The sequence below is a fragment of the Lacerta agilis genome, chromosome 4 (assembly GCF_009819535.1).
Source record: "Lacerta agilis isolate rLacAgi1 chromosome 4, rLacAgi1.pri, whole genome shotgun sequence".
In the NCBI taxonomy this organism is placed as follows: Eukaryota; Metazoa; Chordata; class Lepidosauria; order Squamata; family Lacertidae; genus Lacerta; species Lacerta agilis.
This window is the reverse complement of record NC_046315.1, coordinates 37,885,677-37,912,225: the sequence shown is the minus strand read 5'-3', so window position 1 is coordinate 37,912,225 and position 26,549 is coordinate 37,885,677. Positions and strand designations below refer to the sequence as shown.

The 26,549-nt window shown below is 38.1% G+C and overlaps 1 protein-coding gene across 6 annotated transcripts in view; it reads right to left on the bottom strand.

Moving 5' to 3' along the window:
- The window catches only part of EPHA6 (EPH receptor A6), a 338,956-nt gene that overhangs the window by 169,205 nt on the left and 143,202 nt on the right, over nucleotides 1-26,549 (bottom strand). For all 6 annotated transcript variants that reach the window (XR_004426440.1, XM_033146746.1, XM_033146748.1 and 3 more), the window contains 2 exons: nucleotides 7,778-7,933; nucleotides 4,328-4,663 (listed from right to left, as the gene is read on the bottom strand). Coding sequence is in view for 5 of the 6 variants with exons in the window: in XM_033146746.1 (XP_033002637.1) it covers nucleotides 4,328-4,663; nucleotides 7,778-7,933 (492 nt within the window). In the remaining variant the exon portion in view is untranslated. The remainder of the gene's footprint in view (nucleotides 1-4,327; nucleotides 4,664-7,777; nucleotides 7,934-26,549) is intronic.

Sequence of the window (26,549 nt, the reverse complement as noted above, 5' to 3'; positions counted from 1 at the left end):
AACATCCTGGATTCTGTTTAGATATTTGATGCCCTCCAGATGGTTTGGTCTATAACTATGCTGGCTAGAGCTGATGGGAATTCCTTTTGGAAATTTACCATACACAGCTGCCACACTGGGCCCACCAGGATAATGCTAACTGGACATGAAAATTATGGTAAGTTGACAGGCACACACCAGGAACAGAATTATGTGGTCTAAATTTGATCAATTGCACTTACCTATGGGAATATGAAGGGATTTTATTACCACTGGTGTGAGAGACTGTGACCACATTCACCTCATATGGTACCCACTTTAAACAATTATGGCTTCCCCTAGATAATTATGGGAGCTGTTGTTTCTTAAGGGTGCTGAGGGTTGTTAGGAGACCCTATTCCCCTCCCGGAGCAACAATTTTCAGAGTGGTTTACCAGTCAATCCATCTTCACTGGGAACTCTAGGAAAGTGCAACTCCATCCATGGTAGGCAACTGACCAATTTCTCAGAAGTGGGGACACTCACCCACAATGCTTCTGTCTTGTTAGGATTCAAGCTTAGCTTGTTTTTTCCTCATCCGGCTCACAACTGAGCCCAGGCACCAGTCCAGGGACTGCACAGCCTCTCTCAGTTCAGATGTTATGGAGAAACAGAGCATACTGATGGCACCTTATCCCCAAACTCCTAATGACCGCTTCCAGAAGCTTTATATAGGTATTAAATAGCACTGGCATTATGCTCTGCAGCAGCCCATAACACAACCCCCAGGGGGCTGAAAATCACTATCCCAATACTACTGTTTGCCTTTGGTCCTGGAGGTAGGAACCACTGTAACACAGTGTTCCCAATTCCCATTCTCCACTCTGTTATGACACAGCCCTACATGCTGTCCTAGACTGACCATCTAGCAGTCAGAGCACCTATCCCTGGTCATTTATTTATCTTACTGCTTTTCTCACAGAGTGTTTCATTGAAACTAATTAATATATAGATTTATCTTGCAGTCTATATCTGTGTTGGACTTGAAATTGTTTCATACGTTTTTGTTTGTTGATGTTTTTATTATTGCTAGCTTCAAAATGTTTCATGGGAAGTAATACCTTAATGGAACAAATGATAAAGAAATTAAGAGAGCTTTGATTTTCTGACCTTTATTCAATAAATGTGGTGGTCTTAAACATATTGTACAACTTTTTCCTACCCCAAACCACTATGCATGTCTTCTGAGACGTGCTCCTGGGCAAGTCACGTGACCCGTGCCTCATTCCCCTTCCCCCAGTGTTCTTTTCAGGGCAAGAGCACAGCGCAAGAAAGGATGAGATTGAGGCACCAAATATAGCTGCTGAGAACTTGCATGAAAAAAACGGGATAACACGTTTCCCCCCAGGGCATTTAGGAGGTATGCTTATATCCCCTCCCCTCATATAAGAATCTCATTAATCTGTTTGAGGTTGTACTTTATGCACAACACTCTACAACAAATTCCAAGAAGCTCTAATCTTTACATTCCTTTACCACGGTTCTTATGCCAGCAACGGAAAGAAAGCTATGCTGGTTCATATCCTTAGGGCTCCTGTGTAAATGTGCATGGCCAGAGAGATGGCATAAGATTTATCTTTAAAGACAGCAGATATGTATCTTTTACCACTGTCTGCTTTTCGTATAACTATGTTGGTTTCCACTGTAGTTTATCCAAGCAAGGAAAGGCCTCTGCCTTTGTAATCTACGATAGCCTGACAGTAAAACCCAAGTGTGTACGCTGCTTGCATTCCCCACAATAATTCTTCCATTATTAACAGTGCTACCGGTAAAGCTTCAAAGAATTTAAGGATCACTTTTCAGAGTCTCAGTCAGTTTATTTGGACATAAAAGAAGAGTTTTGCAGAAAAAGACATGGTGATAAATGAAATGGCAAGCCTTCATAAAGCATGTTTATGAAGGTAGCACCAGTTCTGCTGCCTAGAAATGGATGTACAAAAGAGGGATGGTTGAAAACTATATATTTAAAAGAGCAAAGATAAATTATGTCAGTATCTTTGCAAAGAAAATTAATGACTTTGGGGGCATTGATGCAAATTATATAGCAAGTGCAATAGCCATTCAAAAACTGCACACTAGGAAGTAAAGGGCTGCACGCATATCTTAACAATGGCAGTGAACAGGTATTCTCCTCCTCCCTGGAAATTGAGGAAATGCAAAGTAGAGAATAAGCTGTTAAGTAAATTTAAATGTAGTTGAAATAGGCCATTAGAGTGTTTTCAAAAATACATGTTAGTAGAACAATTAAAAAGCTGTGCAGCAGGGCAAGCCTTATAGACAAAAATATATAAATATGGAAGGAAGTTCATGTGAACTCTGTTTAATTATTGCTGTTTATTTCACTTATCAATATGATTTCTCTCCCTTTTACAGAAGTGCTATTGGAACAGTAATTACTACCCACAGGGCTGGTAATTTGAGCTATACAGTGAAAAGTTAGTGGCTCACAAGGAGTCATGGGGAGATGAGATATAAATGGTTTGGCAATACCCCTTTGAAGATACTGTTTGGTTCTGACAGCTGAGGTTTGAGGTAAGGTGATCACAAAGTTGCTCATTCATCCCCAAACTACTCGGTGTGTGTGTGTGTGTGTGTGTGTGTGTGTGTGTGTGTGTGTGGTATTTTTATTTATTTTCTGCCCAATAGTGTTGGGGGGAGGGGAGGATGGGGGTGAAGAGGAAATTGGGGTGAAGGGACTCACAACCCAGGATACTTTAAGCCAGAGGTGAGGAACCTGTGCTTTCCATCTGTTGCTGAATTATAGCCATCATCATCCCTGACCACTGACAATGCTGGTAGAGGCTGATCGGAATCCAATAGCAACCAGAGGCTCATAGATTTTGCACCTCTGCAAAATGGATTTTGCATCTGATAGAATCCTTGTAAAACAAATAAGGATTGTGAAGGAGTACTTTCCTGCTCATCCTAATTAATTTGAAGCCCTTTTGATAATTTGGGTGGGATTCACCAAAGCAATTCTGTAAGTGGAAGTCTTGCACAAGGACATTTGCTTCTGCAAGGGGCTTTCCTCCCTCTCTTCCCCCTATGCCAGCTGAAATTGGTTTGGCAGAGGGTTGGGAGAACTTCCAGAACAATGCGCATGGGGAGGAGGCATTGTTCCATTTGGCAATCTGGAACACTTCACAGACAGAACAAGTAGAAGATGCTAAATCCACCCTTTTAACCTATGTGTCTCCTGGACAGCAGTGAGCATGCTCAAACCTTGTCATGCCATATAATAATAATAATAATAATAATAATAATAATAATAATAATAATATTTAAATATGAACATTCCCCGCAAGCATCTAGGGTTCTCCTTGGCATGCAGATACACCAGGTCATCATGCAGCCACAATGCTGATTAAATACCTACACAAGACTTTAAATTAAGTGTGAATATGATTTTAAGTTCTGAAGGTTTTGTTTTCTATTGGACATACATATTGATCATTGTAGCTGTCAACTTAATAAAACCAAAATGAAGCCATACTTGTCAGTCTGTGTGCAACTGTTTTCCTATGCAACTGGCACAAAAACAATAGGGGACAAGAACTGAATATTCTCCCTTTAGTAATTCCAATACCAATTCTATATGGACCAAATACCAATTCTATATGGACCAAATACCAATTCTATATGGACCAAATTCTACTGTATATGGTCATTCATATAAGAATGTCACAATATGTAAATACCTTACATTTGCACCTATCAAACTAGCTGGAGAGATACATTTTGTGAAATTAAATTCAAGGGATATGTATCAATATGTATATATTGATATTTTAAATATCTGAAGTACATTTGTTACACAGGTAAACACAGAGATGCTGGGTGCAACCAAATGACTGAAGTCAATGGAAATGTTACCATTGATTTCAGTGGGATGACAGCTGCAATTACAATGAAATCCACAGGGTACTCCAGTGTATACTATTGAAATGAATGGAGTTTGCACAGTAGCAAGCCTCGACTTTCCCACCAGTAATTCCACATTGTAAAACAGAAAAAACACAGAACTTCAGGCATGCCTTAAAAAAATTAAGTATATGTCCCAGCGTTGTATTAATTTCAGTTAATGCAACAACTTTTCATCTGGATAGCCCAATTAATTGTAACAAAACACGTCCTATTTTATCCTAAAACCATTTCCTCTCCAACTCAGAAAATAGTAACACAGAAGAATAAAAGATCTGAGTAGCTTTGAGTGCTTCTATTGACTCGGGGTGGGGTGGGGGATCACAAACTGTACTGTTAACTGACATAAACTTTAAGTATATCTGATATACAAATAGCACAAACTTACCATCTTGATCTGTAGTGATTGTGATAGCTGTAAACTGCTTGGGTGAAAAACTTAATTCAGAGACTCCATTCATGGCTTCTATTTCAAAAGTGTAGTTCACATGAGACACAAAATCAAGCACAGTTACTGAGGAATTGATTAGTCCAGTATGTCTTGGAATGAATCGGATGCCTCCTCCACATATCTCACACTGGCTGGCATCAGATCCACATTTCTTGCAAATGACACTATATGTGAGGTCTTTTCTTCCTCCTGTGTCACTTGGTGGGCTCCATTCCAACATGAGAGCTGTTTCATTTATGTTAAAAATAACGTTCCTTGGAGCAGAAGGAGGCCCTAAGGAAAAGGGGAAATAGTTTATCATTAGAACATATACACACACACACACACACACACACACACACACTCCCAAAGCCCTCTTTCATCATTTACAGAAACAAATTAAATGTGGCAAACATGTTACATTCTTACATACTTAAAAAAAAAAAAAAACTCATCTACCCTCATATTGTTCTTAAGGAACATGTAAACTGCCCTATAGGAACTCATGCCAAGATCACAAGAGAACACGTTAAACACAAAGTCAGGAAACAAAGTCAGATAAAATACTAGGAACAGAACTCAAGACAGATTCAGGATAGGGCTTGTATGTTTAGGATGACAAAATATGCCTGCACCATAGAATCTGGTATCTGGATTTTAAACTCTCAGGGCCACAACTATTCTCATCCATTGACTTTTATCTATGAATGCCAACAGGAATAGAAGTATAGAGAATTCTACCAATCAGATGTTTGTAGGGGAAACAGAATCAGGGAGTTGAAACTTCCTCCCATTTCTGCTCTTGAAGAATCAGTCTTAAGAATTTTAGCCCTTTTTTTTAAAGAAAGGCTTTTGCATCAGAGAGCGAGACTATGTGCAGCATCACAGCCAATTATTGACAGAACACCTTTATGCTATCTTGATTTATTTTAGTTTGTGCATGTTTTGTATAATTATATTCAGTGTGCAGCAGAAAAAAATATATGCATGTTAGTTTCTTTCTTTTTCAATTTCCCAATGATTGCTAATAGTTCTGTTTGGTAAATCAATGTACAGAGAATCTTGGTGTTATTTTAGGATAAAAATATGATTTATTATGCATTCATATTGCTATGAATAGGAAAATTGTTATCAATTGTAGCAGGAGTGTTTCAAAGTTTATAACTGTCCGCCTGCAGATACTGAAGATATAGACACCCTTCATACTCAAGGGCCCTCGTGCCAATTTGCATGACGATTAAATAGGTTTTTAATTGCCATTAAATTATGCCATCTAAACTGTGATTTCATGCAAATATTAAGCTGTAATGACATGCAGTGAATCATTTACTAAGATTTAGAACTTGGAACAAAGAGAGACAATTAATTCTAATCCTCAGATTCTGCTAAATTATGTGTCATTGGGATTTTTATGAATGTGGCCTGATTGCTTTGTTATCACTTATAAATTATGCATAGATTATATGTCACATTGGAAAAAAAACTGGCAGCCATAACCTTTTTGCAGGCATCTGTGAGCAATACGCTCAGGAATTTCTTCATGCTATATATTTCGTTTAGGCAAGCAAATATACTGACAGTTTTAAAAGATTAATGTCTTTCACCAACATGCATCAAACATTGTGACTATTCCAGTTTTGTGCAGTAAAGGTATAATAATTATACTAATGCCTGCATAATTTATTTTATAGAAAAGAATTAAATGCTGCTTGGGATCCAGAAAGGTATGTTGAATATACAAAGAGATCTTGATGCATATTCAAAAATGATTTTGACACTACTTTGTGGTTCAGAAATGGCTTACTGCGTGGAGCTGCTGGTGTAGAATCATGCCAAAGTCATAGTAGGGATGAAGGATTTGTTGTGTCATTCTCTAGTCCTTGATCAGTATATCTTTAATATATGCTTTTCTTACTGAATTGTAATCCAGCTTCAACATCCCATTAACCTATCCCATCATATAAGTAGAATAAAGCTTTGCACCATTCAGGAACAAGACAGATTGAAATTTTACTGATGTACACATGATAAAATCATAAATTAGAAAGAAGCCAACTGTGGTTTATTTTCTTTTACAACTATTAATATGTCTTGTTTAGAAACAAAATATTAAGCACTAATGACTATTAAGAATCAGAAAGTGATTCATGAAGGCAAGAGGTATCAGACAATTTTGCAAATGCCTCTTTTGCACCCTAATGACCCTTTGCCCCTGCAACTGTTCTTCTGGAGTTTTAACAGTCCCAAAGGCAGTTAGAACATAGTTCTCATAGTATTTAATTAGAGTGTGTGCAACCTAGATTTTAAGTGTTCAACAAATTCTTCTAATAGTAGAAGTTGTTGTTGTTTGCCGTTATTGTCATCATCATCATCATCATCATCATCACCTCCTGGAACAGGACAACCCATCCTCTCCAGATCCCTAGTACTATGGGTTCAGCCGGTTGTCATGGTGCTGAGCAGGATTTATTTATTTTTAATATCATATCTAAACTGGACATTGTTAAGGAGTTATTTTTAGTCCACTTATTCTGTACTGCCAGGCTAAGATGATACCTGTGTTTACTTGGGCGTTGTAAAGTAATGTAATCTTGGAGCGGAGTTGAGAAAGTGCGAGAACATGATAAATATCCTGAAGCAGTTGTAAGGCGGCTTCCTAAACTATCTTCCATAACTCATAAATCAAGCTCTTTACAGCCTGCCAGATTCACCATCCTACTTATTGGCATGTGGGAAGGGGCTGGTAAAGTGGGCAGGGTTTCCTCAGCAATTCATTTGAATGAGCGGGTTGTGACAGCCATGGCAATATGTATAATGGTTTGAGACTCTTCGCCAGGGTGCTGTAATGGAAGTTCAATATGACTTTTTACACAGTTAGGCTATGTTACTTGCCACCCAGGACTGCCTTTAGGAGTGGCTGATGGGAATTGGAATAGCTTTATTTTGTTTTAATTGGTCATTTGATCCTGAGCCATAATGTTATAGTCCCATTTTAAACTCTAAGCACTGCAACTATATCTGAGTCTGTAAAAAGGGTCTGTACTGCATGGATGAAATGCTCATTTTGTACAAGGGTGTCCCCCCCCCTTATACACATTATATATTACATATACCAGTACCCAGATTTGAAATGTGTGGTCACTCTGTTAATAACAGAGTTTTGGTAACATTCTATCTAGTATTGTGGTGGTGTTTTTAAAAAGCACTTTAGATAGAAGAGCATTTTTTTCTTATTTAAAGGAGCACTGGGGATAAATGAAAACCTGATTTGCATTCTTGATTAACAAAAACATGCTCTCATACTTTTAGCTTTTGTGAGAGGAATATAAAATAAGTGCTATTTTTGTCTTCTGAGATAATGAGAGAGACAAGGAAAGAATTTCAAATACCAGTATGATTCACACTTACGGGTACATGCCATAGTTGCTGGATCCTTCTCAGCTCGAAAGTAACCCTTTTCACACTGACACACAGATGTTGCTTCCACAAAGGTTTGGCTGTGTGGAGGGCATTTTGAACACTTTATATTTCCAGCAAATGCTTTGTAGAATCCTGACCTACAAGCTGTAAAAAACAGAAGAACAGTTGATTTGATTAAGTATACCTCTTTTTCTAAATGTAAAAGTCAGATCCATCATTCAGCCTGACTCTCCCAGTGTGACCTAGAAACAGAACCTTGCTTGAGTTTATACAGACAGCAGCAAGTTTGATTCTCAGTGTTTCAGGTCAATAAAGGAAGAAAGCAGATTCCCTTCAGATAAGGAGTGTCTATATTTCTCCTTGCTTTCCCCCATATGAATGAATGCCCTATATATGAGCAAGAGAAGTAGGGTCACTATTGTATTATTTTATTCATTTGTTGTGTTTATATGTTTTCATTATAATTTAGTTTATAGCCCTATTAAAATACAAAATACAATCCATTGTTTAGACAATAAAGCCTATAATAAATAATAGAAAACAGCAGAAACAACAACAACAACATCCTAGCTGTTGTATCTATGCCAATATAAAACCAGCAAAGTAAATTAACTTGATGCAGGAATCTGAAAGCACCAAAAAATATATGCCCATTAAAATTAAAAGGCTTTGGAGGAAAGAAAAAGATATTCACTCAGTGTCTAAAAGACCGTCACATGGGACTAGAGGTAAAGAAGACCATGTTTCTGTACCATTTGGTGGGGATCATTTCTTACATGTGAAATTCAGATATACAATGCTCTCTTCCCCCAGTGAATTATGAACCTTTGCTTTCATGATGTGTTTTGCTGCTTTTATTTTTCTATATTATCTGCTCTCTATTTAATTGGAAATGTCAACCACTATACTGCTCCTATGTTTTGTAAGTTTGATTATGTTTTCTTTTTTCTTCATACTTTTGATTTTTGCATTAATGAAAACTTTGATCCTGCAGAATATATATATAGTATGTATTTGTGTGCCACACACACTGAAATGGACTAAAATCTCTATGGGATGAGTATGCACTCATACATCATACACATAATCAACGCGGGAATTTGGTAGATCCCATATATGCCACGTGGTCACTGCATATCAGAACAAATCTAAAGTATTAATCTTTTGAGTTATCTAAGTACATTAAAATGGCGAGGTTCCTGTATGTATACTCACATACGTATTTAAGTAGACTACTATCAGCCATTATCTATGTAACTAGATAAGGAATTGTAAACCAATATGTATGTGATTTGCCTTCTTAGTTGAACAGCAGAGTTGTGTGCATACAGACCTTTAAGTACAAATGAAATTTCACCAGTCAGAAGTTCAAGAGGAGGAAGAGGAGCTCAATTCAGTCTCTCTTGCTTCCTTTCCCATGTCATAAAGTCGGTTGATCAATGCAGTGGTGGATTTGGGGCTCTCAAATTTCAGTGGCACCCTGTGCAGTGCTAAAATTTGGTGCCCCTCGCCTCTCTGACTCCATTCTACAGCATTCACACCACCCTAAAACTGCCTCTGATCAATGTTCAGCATTTTTAAAAAGGACTACATGCTCACAACCCTAGCAACTCTACCTGTGTTCTGTTGGAACAGAAGCCACAAGTCTCTTCTCCTCCAAATAATTCTGATATTAGGGAAGGTGAACAGGTGCAGAAGTGGAACAATGTGATTATGTGACATAATTTCCTATCAGGGAACTTCATTTCCACTGTGTATACCTCTGTTAACTTTAACATATACAGTATTCTTTCTTTCTTTAGTGAATATAAGGTTACCCATTAGTTAACAGCAGTTTTATACCCTTAAAAACAGTCGAAACAAAATAGAAAATTCTTTCCAGTAGCACCTTAGAGACCAACTGAGTTTGTTCTTGGTATGAGCTTTCGTGTGCATGCACGAAACAGGTACAACCTTAAAAACAGGTACAACCAATTACAGGTAGGTAGCCGTGTTGGTCTGCCATTGTCAAAACAAAATAAAAATAAAATAAAATAAAATAAAAAATTCCTTCCAGTAGCACCTTAGAGACCAGTTAAGTTAGTTCTTGGTATGAGCTTTCGTGTGCATGCACACTTCTTCAGATACGAAGAAGGTACAACCAAATCATTTCAGCCACAGGGAGAATCATTTTAAAGATTGCAACAGAATCACAGAAGATTACATAAAAAATCACAAAAAATCCCAGCAAAGCTATAAAATGACAATAAAACCAGTTATAACAAGCCTGAGCAAACAAAAAGTCTCCACATCATTGAAAGTAGGTTAGAATTTTGACCAGGCATTCCTTCCTAGGGAGAGTGTTGCATATTCAAAGGGCCACAATGGCCAAGACTCTCTCTCCAGTCAACATCCACCAAACTTAAGATAGCAGGGTAACCTGGGAGAAGTCCTCAGATGAGACCAGGAGCAGGCCTTCAGATGGTGGACAAGGGAGTTTACTTTATACAGAGTGTGAGAAATGACAGACTTTAATTAGGTAGGCTCCAGAACAGACTATAGACTGACAGGACCTCCTGAGAGCAGTAGCTTTACAGCTTTATGGAATCAGCCCCCAAGTAGGAATAGATCCACTGATGTATAGTCTGCCAATCTCTAATCCAGATGGTTCATTCAGGAGCATGTTGCAATCAAGGTATCAAAAGTCACAAAGGAGAATTCTGCAGGTACAGTTTTGTGGTGAAAACTGGTATGAAAGCAGGTTGAAATGGATGCAGATAGTCAGAATCATCTAAGAATGACTGAGCTGTACAAACAGCAGCCACTTGAACAAATTGCCCAGGAAGAATATAGTTGTGACCAAGCAATAGTTGTTACAATTCAAATGTTACAAATATATATAAATAAATTTTTCCAAGCGTTTAGCCTACAGGGAATCATGTGTGGAATTGATAACCTGGTGGGAAGTCGATATAGCACAAATAATACATTTTGGAGACTAAGATCATTTACAACAAAGTAAATTTAGCTAATAATCCAGTTATGCCATCATTCAAAGCAGATAGTGCAGAAGCTTTATGGTTAATTTTACAAAACTATTGGAAAACCCCAAGGCCATACACAAAATGACACCATCATGGATACAAGATACATTAAAATAAAAATCAGGCCTTTATAGATATTATATGATAACATGCTGAGAAAGTCCAAACAATCACAGGCTTGGAATAATTGAATGGTGCAGAATGTTGATTGCCAGATTCAAGATGGAAAAAAGCAAGTTCTTTTTTACAGGCCAATGCATATACAATCAGAATCTGAAATAAGCATCTCAGTGCCCATATGCAATGGCAGTGTATAGCTGATTTTCAGTAGTAATAGTTCACCTTCAAATGAAATGTCTGCACAAAACAAAATTTTCCATTGAGATTTTACCAGCACCATAAGTGCTCCTAATGCTTTAAAAAAACTTGTTTACAAAGTTTTTTTCAGTAAGAAGAACAAAAGAAAGATAATTTGAATTTCCAAGAGAGTAGATGTAAATTCATACCTGAAAACAACTTAAAGCTAAGGTAATGCATGTATGTCTTTTAAGTCTTCTTCTTTATGTTTAAAATTAATGTTATGTAAAAGATGACTTTGTTGTAGGAGAAACAATTTCAGTCTCTCGCTCTCTCTTGAAAAGTAGACAATCCTTACACAGAAACTGGTGGAGCTGATTACATAATGGAATGGAGTACTATATTAGGGCACTGGGGACCCCTAACACCTAGCACTGCAGAACCAAAGGTATTAGTGTAAGGGGTTGGTGTTCATTGCTGTTGCCAGGCTGGAGCAAATCTGGACTAACAGCTGTGTTACTCTTCCCTCTTACCTCAACAAGTACACGGACTTGCAAGCAGAGGTTTTACAGCAAGGAAGGAAAGCCTTCTTAGAATGATGGGAAATAGCCTATATTCCCTCTTACTGACTTTGAAATGAATAAATCCATATTTTCTAGGAATGAAATGCAATAAAGCTTTATCTCTGTAATACAGTAATATCACCTCACATAACCTTTTGCCATAGAATGTCATTCAAAGTGACCAATACAGGCTGTTTGTGGCGGTTTACCAAGAATGAGAACCAGGTTATACGAAACCATTTCTGTAGTGTCTAGAAAGTCCTTTCACTCAAACTCCCACTGCTCCTTTGTAAGGCAATCAGCTCTAGCCCGTGTATATATACAGTGATGTGAAATTAATGCTTGTCAGAAGCTCTCCTGAGTTACTCTCAGAGAATTGTCAGAGATCTCAAGAGATTAAATTGGATTATATCAAGTTTTTCATAGCTACAGATATATCTTACTGAAGCTATATTTTTATTTAATTGTTCTTATAAGTTTTAGTGATTCAATTGTGTCTCACTCTCTGGAAAATGTAACAAGTCGTGGGAGCTAGCAAAGTGCCCAGAAGTAGTAGGATACTGTGAGAATGAACAGCTCAGCCTTTAATTCATTTTCAGTTTATTTCAGAACATTTTTCTTTTGGTTTTCTCTTTCTGGAATTCTCTAGGGTACAGAGTGCTGAGGAAATGCACCTTTATCTCATTAGATATGGACAACCATTCAGATTGTTTGACATTCTACCAAGGCAGCCAACAGGATTTGGGAACCTCCACTCTACCAGTAAAAGAGGACACAAACTTGAATATGCTTTGTGTCTGTTATGTACTGAGCTGAATCCTAGAACAATAGGAACCAGAATGCAGCAGTCTGATTGGTCCGCAGGAGCCACCCAATCCAGCTCCAGGTGGAAGTGAATCAGCGACCTGATTGGCCTGCAAGAGCAGCCAATCAGGCTCCTGGATGAAGTGAATCAGCAACCTTATTGGCCTAGAGGAGAAGCCTGGAATTAGCCAATCATGTGGGGCCCATTGTGTAAATAATGTATATATAGCAGACGTTTTGGGGAAAGATTCATTCATTGCTACTATGAGCTGAATAAAGAGCATGAAATTCACACTGGGCTCCGAGCATATTTCAGTGTCATATGCAAATTTACATACTCTTCTCTGGGTCTGGGTCAGGTGACAAGCTTCCAAATAAATCAGGGGCTACACACAACTAATAAGCTGCATGACAAACAAAATCTCAACACGTGAAGTTTTTCTTCTTCCTATATTTCCTTACTAGAAAAGGCATGGGGGAAATCTACACTGGTTGGTTCTATTGTTAAAAATGTGTTACAAAAATGTGACAACAGAGGGTGCTGCAGCAATACGTAGGCAATGGGAAATTGCATTGAGAGTTATATGTTTTTATTAATAGCCTTTAATAGCGTTTTTACAGATCAGTGTAGATCCAGCCTTGATCTGCTGAAGATCTTTCTACCACGAAGCTGTAAAGGAGCCCTTCTCTCATCGTGTGCCAACCTTAAACCATGCAAAGTACTCAGGTTTCAGGAGCTGTAAAGTTACAGTACTGTTGATCTTTCATCAATTGATCTTAGGCTGGCATTACTGCATTCAGGCCAAGACAAGGTACAGTATGATAATATTAGATGTGTGGGGTGTTGGGGTCAAAAGAGATTTCAGAGTTCTGACACCCATATTAGGATAAATTCAAAATTCAATTGTTAAAATGTAAGTAGTGTATTCTAAAAGCATTTGCTCTGTTTATTATTTACCTCATAATAACTACAGCAATGCTATTGGCATAGGTGATATGGCTAACCTTTTCTGTCTGGAGCAAAAAGATTCAAACCTTTGCCACAAATAAACCCATTTAAGTGTTTATAGCAGAAGCAACAACCCACTTCTCCAACCCCTTCATTTTGCACCCCCCCCCACACATAAGGTAGGAAAGCAATTATTCACCACTACCCTATTGATTGCTATTACAATAAGCTTCAGTGGCGGGGTTGCTTAAGGGAGTAAGCTACCTGCAGCCTGTTCATGTGGGATCTGTGCTGGCTGGCAATCTATTACTAGGCCAAGTTTAAGGTTTAGGTGCTAACATATTTGGCCCTATACAACTTGGGACCATGTTACTTGAGAGATTGCATTACCCTTATGTACTCAGTAGGTCACTGAGTTCTGTGGGAGAATCTACTTGAAGTGCCCACAAGCTCTACAGCAACCTGGGGCAGGGCTTTCATTGTTCTTACCTCTGGTAAGTGGAACACCATTCCTGTTTAGATAGGACATGCATCTGCTGCCTGTACTTTGAAGATTTTTTTTTTTGTCAACAAGCTTTTCCAGCTGGATGAAAGAAAGTTTCTGCCTTGGTTTTTAATTTGCATTGCTTTAAACATGTTTTTAGTTGTTTTACTGTGTTGTATATCAACTTCAAATTACACCAAGTTTACACAATGGTCTAGTGCTCATTTAAATATGTTCACTAAAGGATAAACCAGCATGGTGTAGTGGTTAAGAGTGATGGATTCGTAATCTGGTGAACCGGGTTCAATTCCCCACTCCTCCACATGCAGCTGCTGGGTGACCTTGGGCTAGTCACACTTCTTTGAAGTCTCTCAGCCTCACTCACCTCACAGAGTGTTTGTTGTTGGGGAGGAAGGGAAAGGAGATTGTTAGCCGCTTTGAGACTCCATAAGGGGAGTGAAAGGTGGGATATCAAGTCCAAACTCCGCCTCTTCTTCTTCTTCGACCCTATGTAATGTGTTGCACTGCTCATAGGCAGCACTGTGTAATGACTGGTAAATCTTGTATATTCCAATGAAATAAATGGAACCCATAAGAGAAGTGCTTAACTTTAACCAGAATTAATTCTTTTAGAAGAGTTTCTAACATTGAGTCTGTTTACCACTATTCTGCCCCCCCCCCAAAAGTGAATCCCAACTTTTCTGGACTTTCTCAATCTTGTCTTTATTTTCTTATAATGAAATTATTTGTTGGAAATTGTAGCTTTATTTTTCATTTTTGGTCATGGTGACATGCTCCACAGTTATGCTGGAAACAGGATTAAAAAAAAACACCTCAGAGATGCAATTAGATTGCTTAAAATAACCTTGGACACATTTGTCATAGAAAAGGTCAGAGAAAATGCCAAACTGGATTCTAGTTATTTACTGTACACTTTGACTTCTGCCTCCCTTACATTTGACAAAGTAATCTTCCAAAACTGTTCAAGAGTACAGGAAAGTGCAACTTTTTTTCCTTATAAAATACTCACACAGTTTCTAGTCGATAGATAAGGGACAATCAAGCATAAAGCACAGTCAAGTCCCTTTGATTTAACGGGATATAAAATGGTGAACTGGATCCTATCATATAGATGAAATCCTACATATAACTGCTATGAGGAGCATTCGGTTTAATACAGATGCAAAATTGCTATAGACAAACAAGCTTAGAATCGTTCTTGATGTGGTATGCTTGTTAATTCTTCTTTCTTATTCCTATATGGCAGGGATGTCCAACTCCCAAGAGACTGCAATCTACTCCCCTGGGGGGGTACCCATTTTTTTTGGGGGGGGTCAGAATTGTTGAGCTTTTTTTAGTGGGGCAGATCACAGTTGTTTAGCTTTTTTAAGGGGGGCAGGTCAACAGTTGTGACAGTTGCATGAAAATAACAGGTTTATTGTGGGATCAGTGCTCCTGTAGATCTGCTGCCAGCCAGCGCAGAGAATGCTAGATGGACCAATGGACTGACTTCCTTTGTTCTCATAATTTAGGTACAGTGGTACCCCTGGTTACGTACTTAATTCGCTCCGGAGGTCCATTCTTAACCTGAAACTGTTCTTAACCTGAAGCACCACTTTAGCTAATGGGACCTCCCACTACTTCTGTGCTGCCGGAGCACGATTTCTGTTCTTATCCTGAAGCAAAGTTCTTAACCTGAAGCGTTCTTTCTGAGTTAGCAGAGTATGTAACCTGAAGCATATGTAACCCAAGGTACCACAGTATAACATTTTATTTTACATATATACTAATACTGAACAGTTAAAGTTTGTTATCATACAGTCAAAATGACACCATCTACACACGTGAGGGATGTATAAGCAGGATTTGAGGAAACCCTGAGTTTGCAGTAGTTAAACAAACAAACAAACAATCAGGTAATGTGGAGGATTGTACAGGTTCCCTGGCATGAAAAGCTGACTGCTAGAGAGGGGGTATGGAGTATCCAGCAATAAGAGAAGCACTGTACACTACAATATCTTTTTGGAGACCTGCTTGCCATTATAAGGAAGAATTACTATTGATTTATGATGAGGATAATAATTATTATTATTCATTAAATTCATATACTGCCCTTCAGCCAAAAATCACAGGGCAGTTGCACCCAATGATGCATTAGTGGATTTCCCCTTCCTCTCCTCTTCCCAGTGATGCCAACAATCTTTTCTGGAGGGTCTCCGAATCCCCTGGAACAGATTTTGAAGAATGGAAGTAGGGCTGGGGGGCTGCATGGGGATGGAGAGGAGGGAGAAGTCTGTTGTGCAAGCATTGGATACAGCCCAATATATATGGATAAAACTCCTTTGGACTCACTACTGCACCTTTAATAGATGAAGTCATGGCAGAGAGGCTGTTACATGTTCATACAATTTGTTTTCTATGAACATGTAATGAACTTTCTGGAACACTGAAACTTTCCTTTAATAACCAAAGGTCCCAAATAGCAGAGATTCAAAACTGGAATGTGGCTGCACTTAAAAACAAGCTCTAGAGCACATAATTTGCTTGTACAGGGTGGATGGAGATTTGTGTGTATGGAGGCATTCTAATATAAATCCTTGCTAGAAAGTAGAAGGAACATCAGTAAAACATTTTACTTGATATATTAATAGCCAGATAACTAATCAGTGCTTGATTAAATTTGTAAATTGCTAGCATATAATGTGACCCCACTTAGATGTACCCATTAGTACTATATCATGTCTTACCCTGTGATAGTGTAAATTAAATATTGCATTGCCTAGTACAGTAATGTGCAAGATATCATGTTAGAGCTGGTTGCTGCTGTTCATGGGAGATTTGCAGACTTGACTTGCAAAAACTGTAGAATAAAATGGAACAAGAAAGTTGTGCCTCTACCCTTGCCAGCAGACTGCAGGCTGGGACAGAATTGAGTCTGGGCTAGAAGGAGGCAAGGCAGCCATGAAATCAGTGTGAAGATACATGCCATACTGGGGAAGGGAGTAGGGCCTGGGAAGCTATTTAAGTTCAGTTGACCCTGGCCTTGGCATGTTTCTGCTTCTGGAGCCCACCTACCCTTCCACCCTCGTTTCATCCCCAGTTTCTTCACCTTCTCTGCACTGTCTAGATGGGTGAGGAGGAACAAGTGGTTGTGTGTGTGTGTGTTTGTATTTCAACAGGTTAATTTGGTCACATTTGGCAAAAATGTGTGAGACAGTTAGCAGATAAGGATGGTAGTTGATAGGCAACCTGAGGCAATCTTTATGAGTTTGTGGCAATTCCCAAGACTTGCCAATACTTTATTGCATACAACACACACACCATGAACTACCCAGAGAGCTACTTCTTATAAGACAGTAAATAATGTGTGTGTGTGTGTGTGTGTGTGTGTGTATGTCTGAAGACATTAGTTTTTTTTTCTCTCTTTCTAATTCCACCCCCCTGTAATCCTATCAATAGTTCTCTGTCCTGCTGTGCTAAAATTTTGTTCAATTTCATCCATTTCAGATTGCCGTCTTTTAATGCTTTTATGTTTCTAGCTTTATCTAAAATTGTTCTAACACACTTTTTATAGTTTTATGCCTAAGATAAGCTTTTAAGATGATAACTTCTTATTTATCTTCTTTTAGTCAGTCCTGAACTTAAAAGATTTAAAAAGAAGCTGAACTGTGCTTTCACTTGTTCCCATGAGTTGCAATTCTTATTTTATTTCTGAAGATTGCATATCTAGAATTCACAGCATTCTGAAACCATCTGAATCTAAGTACCACTTGAACCCTTCAGCAGAAGTTGTTTCTAACTCAAATACCTCTCATGAGCCGAAGGTAATAATGAAATACACCTATTAACTTAAAGAGAAAATCCATAATGATCGTTGACTGTTAAAAAGAAGAAGATAGAGGGTCCCTCCAGACTGGCATTTTATTGTAAGTGTATTCTGGAACATGTTTTTGATACAATTATAGTTCATTAGTGGTGGATGTATTCTGTTTTATTAGTTGTTCTGTAATGCTTTCTTAATCCTACCTACCACTTTATGGCAGTCTGGAGGGGCTGTAGTGAAACAAAAGTTGTACACCCCTCACCTTGAACATTTGTGGTATGAAAAGTTACAGGATTTCAGCAGGAAGTTACAGGATATGCACTGATTGTAAATGAAGCAGTATGACCACCCCAAAACATTTGCACATCCAAATAGTATTGTAAGCAGGATTGGTTATGACCACCTTAATACCAACAACATGAGCGGAAATGATAATGAATATGGAATCAGAAGATGTTTTGGAGGGGCCCTAAGGGTGATATCCAATGTCAGACACACTCAGAACAAACTAATTAAAATAAATGGACTTAAACAACTTAAGTACATCAATTTCAATGGGTCAGCTCTGAGTATGACTTAGTTGGTTATTACTCTAATACTGCAATTGGAAAAAAGTTTTGAGGCCAGGATAAAACATTTAGGCCACACATCTATTTCAAAAGTTTTATTATCTTAAAAATACAATCAATATTAAGAATTGGCTTCTATGGTTTTTGCTGAAGAGTAATTGATAGAACTCAAAAACAGAGTGGTACATTTTGCTATCTTTCCCCGTACCATCTGTATTAAACTGAATGTGCATATTAGCTGCAAAGAAATTCACTATAAAGTATCAAAATAGACCTGTATTCCCATATCTACTTATAATTTAATTTCACTACCTCAGCTCATCAGCCCGCTAATTCTGATAAACAAATTAAACAAATTTCAAAGATAAATAAAAGGCCACTCTTTCACTTCATTAGTAAAAAAACACCAGGGCTTCTTAATGATAAATTAAACTTTGGAAGCACACTGCAGGCACAAAACTTTACCCTGTGTGGCATGAGTTATTCCCCCACCCTCTAAATACAGTATGTGATCAATTACTTGGTATTCATCTAGTTTGATGAATGCCAGAACACCTTGCCTGCATTTGAAAAACCAGATTGAAGACAACAACAACAAAATCTGCAAAATACCCTTTTCTGCAAGTTTAAGCGATGAGACCAAAACTAGCATAGCCCTGTTTACCTGTTTCCTAGTCCCATTTTAGTGGATTACATTACTGAGTTCAGGTTTCTATCAGTAAGCAACCTTGAATTCCATCAGAGGAAAAGACAGAATATAAATATATATAATAACAACAGTAATTAATTCAGTAACAATATTGCCAGAGTAGGCACAGAGATAAAAAAGATGTCTGGGTCTGCATCAGTGGCTGGTCCCTGCAGCCATACCTCTGTTATATAGCCAGTTGTTGCTGATGAGCAGTAGGGCACATTGTTGTGGAGTGCTGCTGGCCACCTGACCCCAGGTTGGTTTCACTGCTGCTGCTTTCCAGGAGGTAGAAGGGGAAGGGAGAGGTGGCCGGAGTGCCAGATTGATTCCACCAGTGCATATGAACCATGCCAACTTTGCTGCCATGCCACCTTACCCTCCCTATCTCCCCATAAGCAGCAGCAATGCAACTGACCAGAAGTCAAGTGAGTAGTGGTGCCTCACCATGCTGCTTGCCACTGCTGGTGAGTAACCATTTTTAAGTTAGGAAGTGGGCTGTCTTTAAGAAAATTCAGATCTTCCACCCAAGGCCTGTGAGAAGGAACCTGTCATTGTACAAAATGGGCTGTAGCTTACTGATAATCAGTGCTTACCTGCCTTGAAAAACAGGTACTGGTACTCACAGTGAAGTTGTTACAGTAAGTGCCACACTTTTTAACCTTGGGTACCCTCTGGGAAAACAACAATACTGCTGATAATGTATTTCTAAAGTTTCACCTGAGAACCATAAGAACCATAAGAACCTGAGAACCATAAGAACCTGTCATTATGTCTTCTAGTTCTGTCTTGTATTAGATTACTCCTAGGTACAAGTCTGTCCTAACTGATTTGTCATAGCCCCCACCCCCTACTTCATTGGGAATTCAGATGGAATCAAATGCAGGATAACTGAGATGTGGGAAAAAGTGTTTCTGAGATTTTTTAAATAAAAAATTCTTTTCCTCTTTTTTTATTTATAAGACAGCCATTTTGAAGTATTTTTGCCTAAAATTATCCACCATTTTGTGTTTGGTGGCAGTCATTCTCCCCACGCCCTAGAATAATCCTATGGCTGGAGTATGCAAAATGCTGGCTAGGATGTTAGTGCAACTGCTGTTGTAGGCACTTACAGCAGCAATATAAAACAAATATATAACTTATCTTTGTAAAAAAGAAAGAAGCTGTACAACTGCAAATGGTGACATGTACTACCAAGAAACTGTTTGGAATGTTATTCTGTTCCTGGAAAAATTCAATTACCGTAAATGTTCCCCTGCTGCCAAAAAAAAATCCTCATTCCACAAACAAGGGGGTAATTCTAAGATGCAATTTCACATAGCCCAATTTCTAACAAGAAACTACAAGCTACTTCACATACATTAAAAAAAAGTTAACAGTGCAGTTCTATGGTTGTTCACTTGTAAGTCCCACTATATTCTGTGGAACTTACTCAGAGGGAAGTTTACACAGGATTTCAGACTAAATTTCTGTAGACTAAATTTCTTTACTGGAAAATGTGTATTTGATAACATGTCAAGTGTGACAAAATGTAATTTTTATTCTACATGTGCATATGAATCAGCAATGAATATCAGATTCATATATCAGCAGTGATTAATGCATAGCTACACTAGCCAATTATTGCACCTAATCTACAAATCCTATGTTCATGCAATCTTTGCATCTGTTGCTTACATCAGAAAAAATCTATGTACAAATTTTGAAGCTGACAGAGCGAAACTCAGCATCAGTCGTCAATACCAATAAATCAAATGTCAGTTTTAATAAATAATACATCATTAGGTGGCATTTCTTTCTAGGTTGGTAAGCTTTCTGAGATATATTAAATAGAACTTCTATTAATTATCCAGTTCAATTCATTTACAAGTGATTTTATGGTGTGTAAAGCTCTTCTGTGCATTAGAATATGCCAATTCACATATTAAATAGGAGGCCAGAAATGAAATTGTTCCAGATAAAAGTAGAATGTTAATTGGATTGCAACAAATAATTTTGTATTAAAGTATGTTTAAACATTATTCTCTTGTCTTAAAGCTTGCTAGGCTACCTATAAAGCAGAAAGGCTCAGAAGGACATCAGCTCAATGCTACAGCATCTGCTTTATATGCAGAAGGTCTCCAGTTCAATTCCAAGCATCTTCAGGTAGGACTGGGATAGGTATGGAGTGGGAAATTTATTTTGTTTACATTTAAAGGCAAACCTACCTAATTCACACATTCAAAAACAATATTCAAATTGAAGTTGCACTTCTCTGAATTTTGTAGTACAGTTTTCCAGTCAGGTAATGTGTACAAAGATGCATATACTAGGGTTAAGTGTGCATGAAAATTCACATATTCATGAAAGTAGCATACATAAAGGAATTATATTAAGGAATATTGCTTTGCAGAAAAGTGTATATTAGGGGAATTTGCATACAAAAAATTGGCATAATAAAGACAAATCCAAACTAAGATACTGATGAATGCTCACAATGACTTTTAAAAAATTAAATAAATCACAAACTTATGTAGAAATGTGGAAATTGATAGATTCACCCAACCCCAAAGACACACCCTTACCTGAATACAGAAGCACCACTGTCATTGTAGACAATACTGAGAACAGATGGACCAATGATCTGAGTCAGCATAAGGCAGTTTCATATGTTCTTATGATTCTAACAGGACCTTCTGGGAACCAAGTGTGAAACTTGTTTAAGCACCAATTTTCCCTGTTAGCCACTATTGTTTCTAGGTCTACTTAGCTTTCTCTTTGTGTGTAACTGGCTGAATTTCACCCCTATATCTTTTCCTATTCCTGCTTGCAGCTCCCACCCGTGCAATAAACTAATTATACATGCAGTGCTTTGTACCCTTGCTCTACTGGGTAGAAGCCTACCAATTTCCTGCCAAGGATTTTGTTGCAACTCCAACCCATTGCTGTTTTTATTTGCTCCTGTTCCAGCCTCAGTACTGCCATGCTCATTGGCTTGGCCCCTCAGCATTAATTCCTATCTGACGTTAAGGTGTAGACTCTATACAATATATCCCACTTGATGAATTACTTTGAATTAACTAGCCTTCCCTAATCTGACTTTAGGATTCTCTTTTGTTCCCAGCGAGTTCCATACACCTGCAGTGATTTATCCTCCCTCTTGGATCATGCCCAAATTATAGTCTCAGTCTGTTGTATGAAATTCTCCTTAATTCCATCCCAATAAAACTAAAGTATTTCATGGTTGCTACAACCTAACATATAAAATGTAAAATGCAGAGGAATTTAGTTGCTTGATAAAACAAACAACCTTAACCCTGTGAGGCTTGTTTTAGAGCAGGGGAGGAATTCAGGGTGGATGCAGTCTATCTAGTCATTATTATCCTGGGTTGTTAGTATTTAAACTTCAACTTGTATTACATGAACAGTTACATTTCTGGTTTTATTTTAATCATAAGATTAAAAATAATATTAGTGGATAAACATGTACCTCTCTCCAAAAAGTGCCACCTATCTATTCTATTTGCAGAATCTTTATGGAATAGTAGTAGTAGTAGTAGTAAACAAATGAAGTAGTGATGAATAGCAGAAACATGGCTTTTTTTCTGTCCATAAATGCTGCTCATACAATTTAGGCCAGCGTCTTTGTGGTGCATGTGACATGTTCAGTTTCCTTCCATTTCCAAGAAAGCTTGCAAAGGACTGCAGTCTTATCAAAGGACTGCGGTCTTATCAAGATGGTCAAGTTCTCATTCACACAAATGATCCCCAGTAAGTTACCACGATATCCCCAATGACTGCAGCATGCAAACTCATTGAGTACACTGAAAAGCATGTCAATGTCATACTAGAATAGAATAAAATTAAATATTCCTAAGAAGGCAAATGACAATCAAGTGAACAAATGATAACCAATTCACCAAATTGGGAGGGGTGGCTAATACCCCTGAGGACAGGATCACAATTCAAAATGACCTTAACAGATTAGAGAACTGGGCCAAAGCAAACAAGATGAATTTTACCAGGGATAAATGTAAAGTACTACACTTGGGCAAAAAAAATGAAAGGCACAAATACAGGATGGGTGACACCTGGCTTGAGAGCAGTACATGTGAAAAGGATCTAGGAGTCTTGGTAGACCATAAACTTGACATGAGTCAACCGTGTGATGCAGAAGCCAAAAAAGCCAATGCAATTCTGGGCTGCATCAATAGGAGTATAGCATCTAGATCAAGGGAAGTAATAGTACCACTGTATTCCGCTCTGGTCAGACCTCACCTGGAATACTGTGTCCAGTTCTGGGCACCACAGTTCAAAAGAAGGATACTGACAAGCTGGAACGTGTCCAGAGGAGGGCAACCAAAATGGTCAAAGGCCTGGAAATGATGCCTTATGAGGAACGGCTTAGGGAGCTGGGTATGTTTAGCCTGGAGAAGAGAAGGTTAAGGGGCGATATGATAGCCATGTTCAAATATATCAAAGGATGTCATATAGAGGAGGGTGAAAGGTTGTTTTCTGCTGCTCCAGAGAAGCGGACACGGGGCAATGGATTCAAACTACAGGAAAGAAGATTCCACCTAAACATTAGGAAGAACTTCCTGACAGTAAGAGCTGTCCGACAGTGGAATTTGCTGCCAAGGAGTGTGGTGGAGTCTCCTTCTTTGGAGGTCTTTAAACGGAGGCTTGACAGTCATCTGTCAGGAAATGCTTTGATGGTGTTTCCTGCTTGGCAGGGGTTGGACTGGATGGCCCTTGTGGTCTCTTCCAACTCTATGATTCTATGATTCAGTGGGAATAACCATTGGTTTGGGCATAGTGAATATGATTTCTAGCAGACTTTGTACAAATAAATGTCAAAAACTCACTAAAGTATGCTACCTAAACACTTCTATAGCCTTGCTGTGTTAGTAGTATTGCTTATATCACAAACATCAGTTCACATAAGGAAAGCAAATTATGAAAATGGCAAAATAGATGATAATATGGTGGTTTGCTTGCACAAATATTTGCATGGTTTTGGTATTGATGTCATACATGGTATATTGCAGCTCATGCTTAGGTGATTCTAAACACAGATATTCTATCAAACTCTGCCAAGGCAAGGCAAGACAAGACAAGGAATCCAAACAAAAAAGCAAACCATCTTTTACTTTCTCACCCAACAACTTTTCAGTCACAATGACTCCCTAATCTGATAATAAAATAGGAACTGGGAGAGAAAAATACTTGCTCACACACTGAAATAATTCTTTATCCACAGGCAAGGACCCGAAATGACTCCTTGATGGATGATTCTGTAGCCTTTTGTTAATGTGGTCTATGCTTTATATTTTGTTACTGATAAACTATGAAATTAGTTCTGCTTCAGTGTGGCATTGTATCTGGCAGCAGTTTCACTTGGCTGCTGCCAGACCAGAAACACCAGGTCCTCAAGAGAGCTCTGAAACCTGCTGACTGGCAGGCCTAGAAACAACTCCAGGGACAAAGGACTCCCAGAGCAGCAGTTTAATACTAAGCACATTAGAAGTTGCTTTATTTGATTGGGATCCATTTTTCACTTGCCATCTTCCATTCCACTGAGACGCCATTGAGCATGTAATGCAGAAGGGTTCTCATTGTTGCCAGTAATGAGAGAGAACAAAACAAAATCAAAACAATAATCTCTTCACCCTTCTGCAGAACTACAGACAGTTCTGCCTTCTTGATCCCTCTAGTGATGAACACCAATTATTCTCCATGGCTGTGTGTTTTCATTGCAAAAATGTTATATTGCTTTATAATTGACAAAACGTAATATAGTAATGCCTGAGATATGAGAAATCTAATTTTTTTACTGAGAAATACTTCATTTGGGCTACACATAACCTTTTAAATATCAATAACCAGCATTGATGTGGGCCAGTGCTCTGAAAATTTGTATATATATAATTCAGTAACTTATTGCATCCTAGAAGAATGCTTAAAATAATGATTAATTTTAAAAAATTGCAGTATCTGTGCCAGGAGGTTAAAGACCACTAAGCAGTTTTAGACATTATGGAGAGCCAGCTACAGGAGATGAATGCATTAATGAAACTAAGGCTGCAATCCTAACTCCAGTTTCCTGGGAGTAATATCCATTGAATTCAACAGGACTTGCTTCTGAGTAGACACAGTTAGGCTCTTTCTCGGTCCCTTCTACAAACACAAACTGTTATTCAGTATCACAACAAATTATGGGATGCAGAATGTAAATTATGGCATTAGAAGCTTGCTGGAAAAGGTAGCCTGGAGTGTGATGTGCACCATGAGAAAAGGTTATTGTATGCTACAGTGAGTGCCATCACTGTCCTAAGTTAAAGAGCAATATTGGGAAAGATGATGTATCCTAAGCAGAAAATCATCTCTGCTGTTGGCAGAAAGTCCTTCTTGGCATCCAGCTGAGGCATGTCTAATCAGCTGTCCTTTTAGAATTAGAAAAGGAAACTATGCACAATCTGCAAAGGAGACTGAAAAAACTGATAAAGAAACTAAATGATGATGAATGGTAGAACATTCCAGATCACATTAGAATACGACTTGAGTGCTTTGGTACTTCCTTCATATCAGGAATATCTTCCTCACAGATGAGATTTGCTTCCATTATTGAATACAGTTTATTGAGTTGAGAATTTACACATGATATACATAATTATGGGAGAAAATTTGGAACCTTAATTTAAAAGCTGGAAACCATAATTTAAAATGCACATTTGTAGTTAAGATTCCCGGATGTGAGATTAACACTTGTAAAATGTGACTTATGTCAATCAGCATTTCTACTTTCATGTAAAATAATCAACTACGTACACAGAATACAATGAACAACATTATCATGCAATCTAGTAGTCAAGATCCTGTAACCAGGAACTGTGCACATGAACATGGGTAGGGGGAATTTCACTAGAGCCCTATTACCATGAGGAAGAAATTGAAAGTAGCATAGATCATGCTTGAGGATATTTATGGAAGCCTATTTTCCTGTATCTATTACAGTATATAAATCTTATGAGGTTTTCTGGCACAAATCAGGAATGTTATATATCAGATCAACCAAGGATATACAAAGAGCTTGTTCAGTTAAAGTAGGATGTATAGTTATTGAAATTTCAAGACTTGTTGAATTGTCATGAGTTGTGCATAAAGTGAAATTAGGAGACTCTCCAGCAACAGGTGTCCTTATCAGGGCATGCAATCAACTAAGTCTGGGTCAGTGTAAATGAGTATGTGAATGAGTCAGAATTAGGTCTCTGGCTGGATGGCTAAAAAGAGAAAATTATTATGTTTCTTTGTTTGTTTTTCTTTTCTTTATTAATGACCAGTGTAAAGTTTTGTAAATAATATTGACTCTAAGAAACAGAGCCAAATGGTGTTTATTCATGTAATGGGAATTTCACTAAGAGATATCTGGAATGCTGCTGCTGCTGCTGTAAAGAAGTAAAGATGCAGGAAAAATTTTATGTAAAGGAACTCTGCTGCAGAAAAAAATTAAAACCCAAGAGTAGATGCTCATGCACCAACAGGTGGGTCTATATATAGTTTCTACATGCACCATATTCTTAG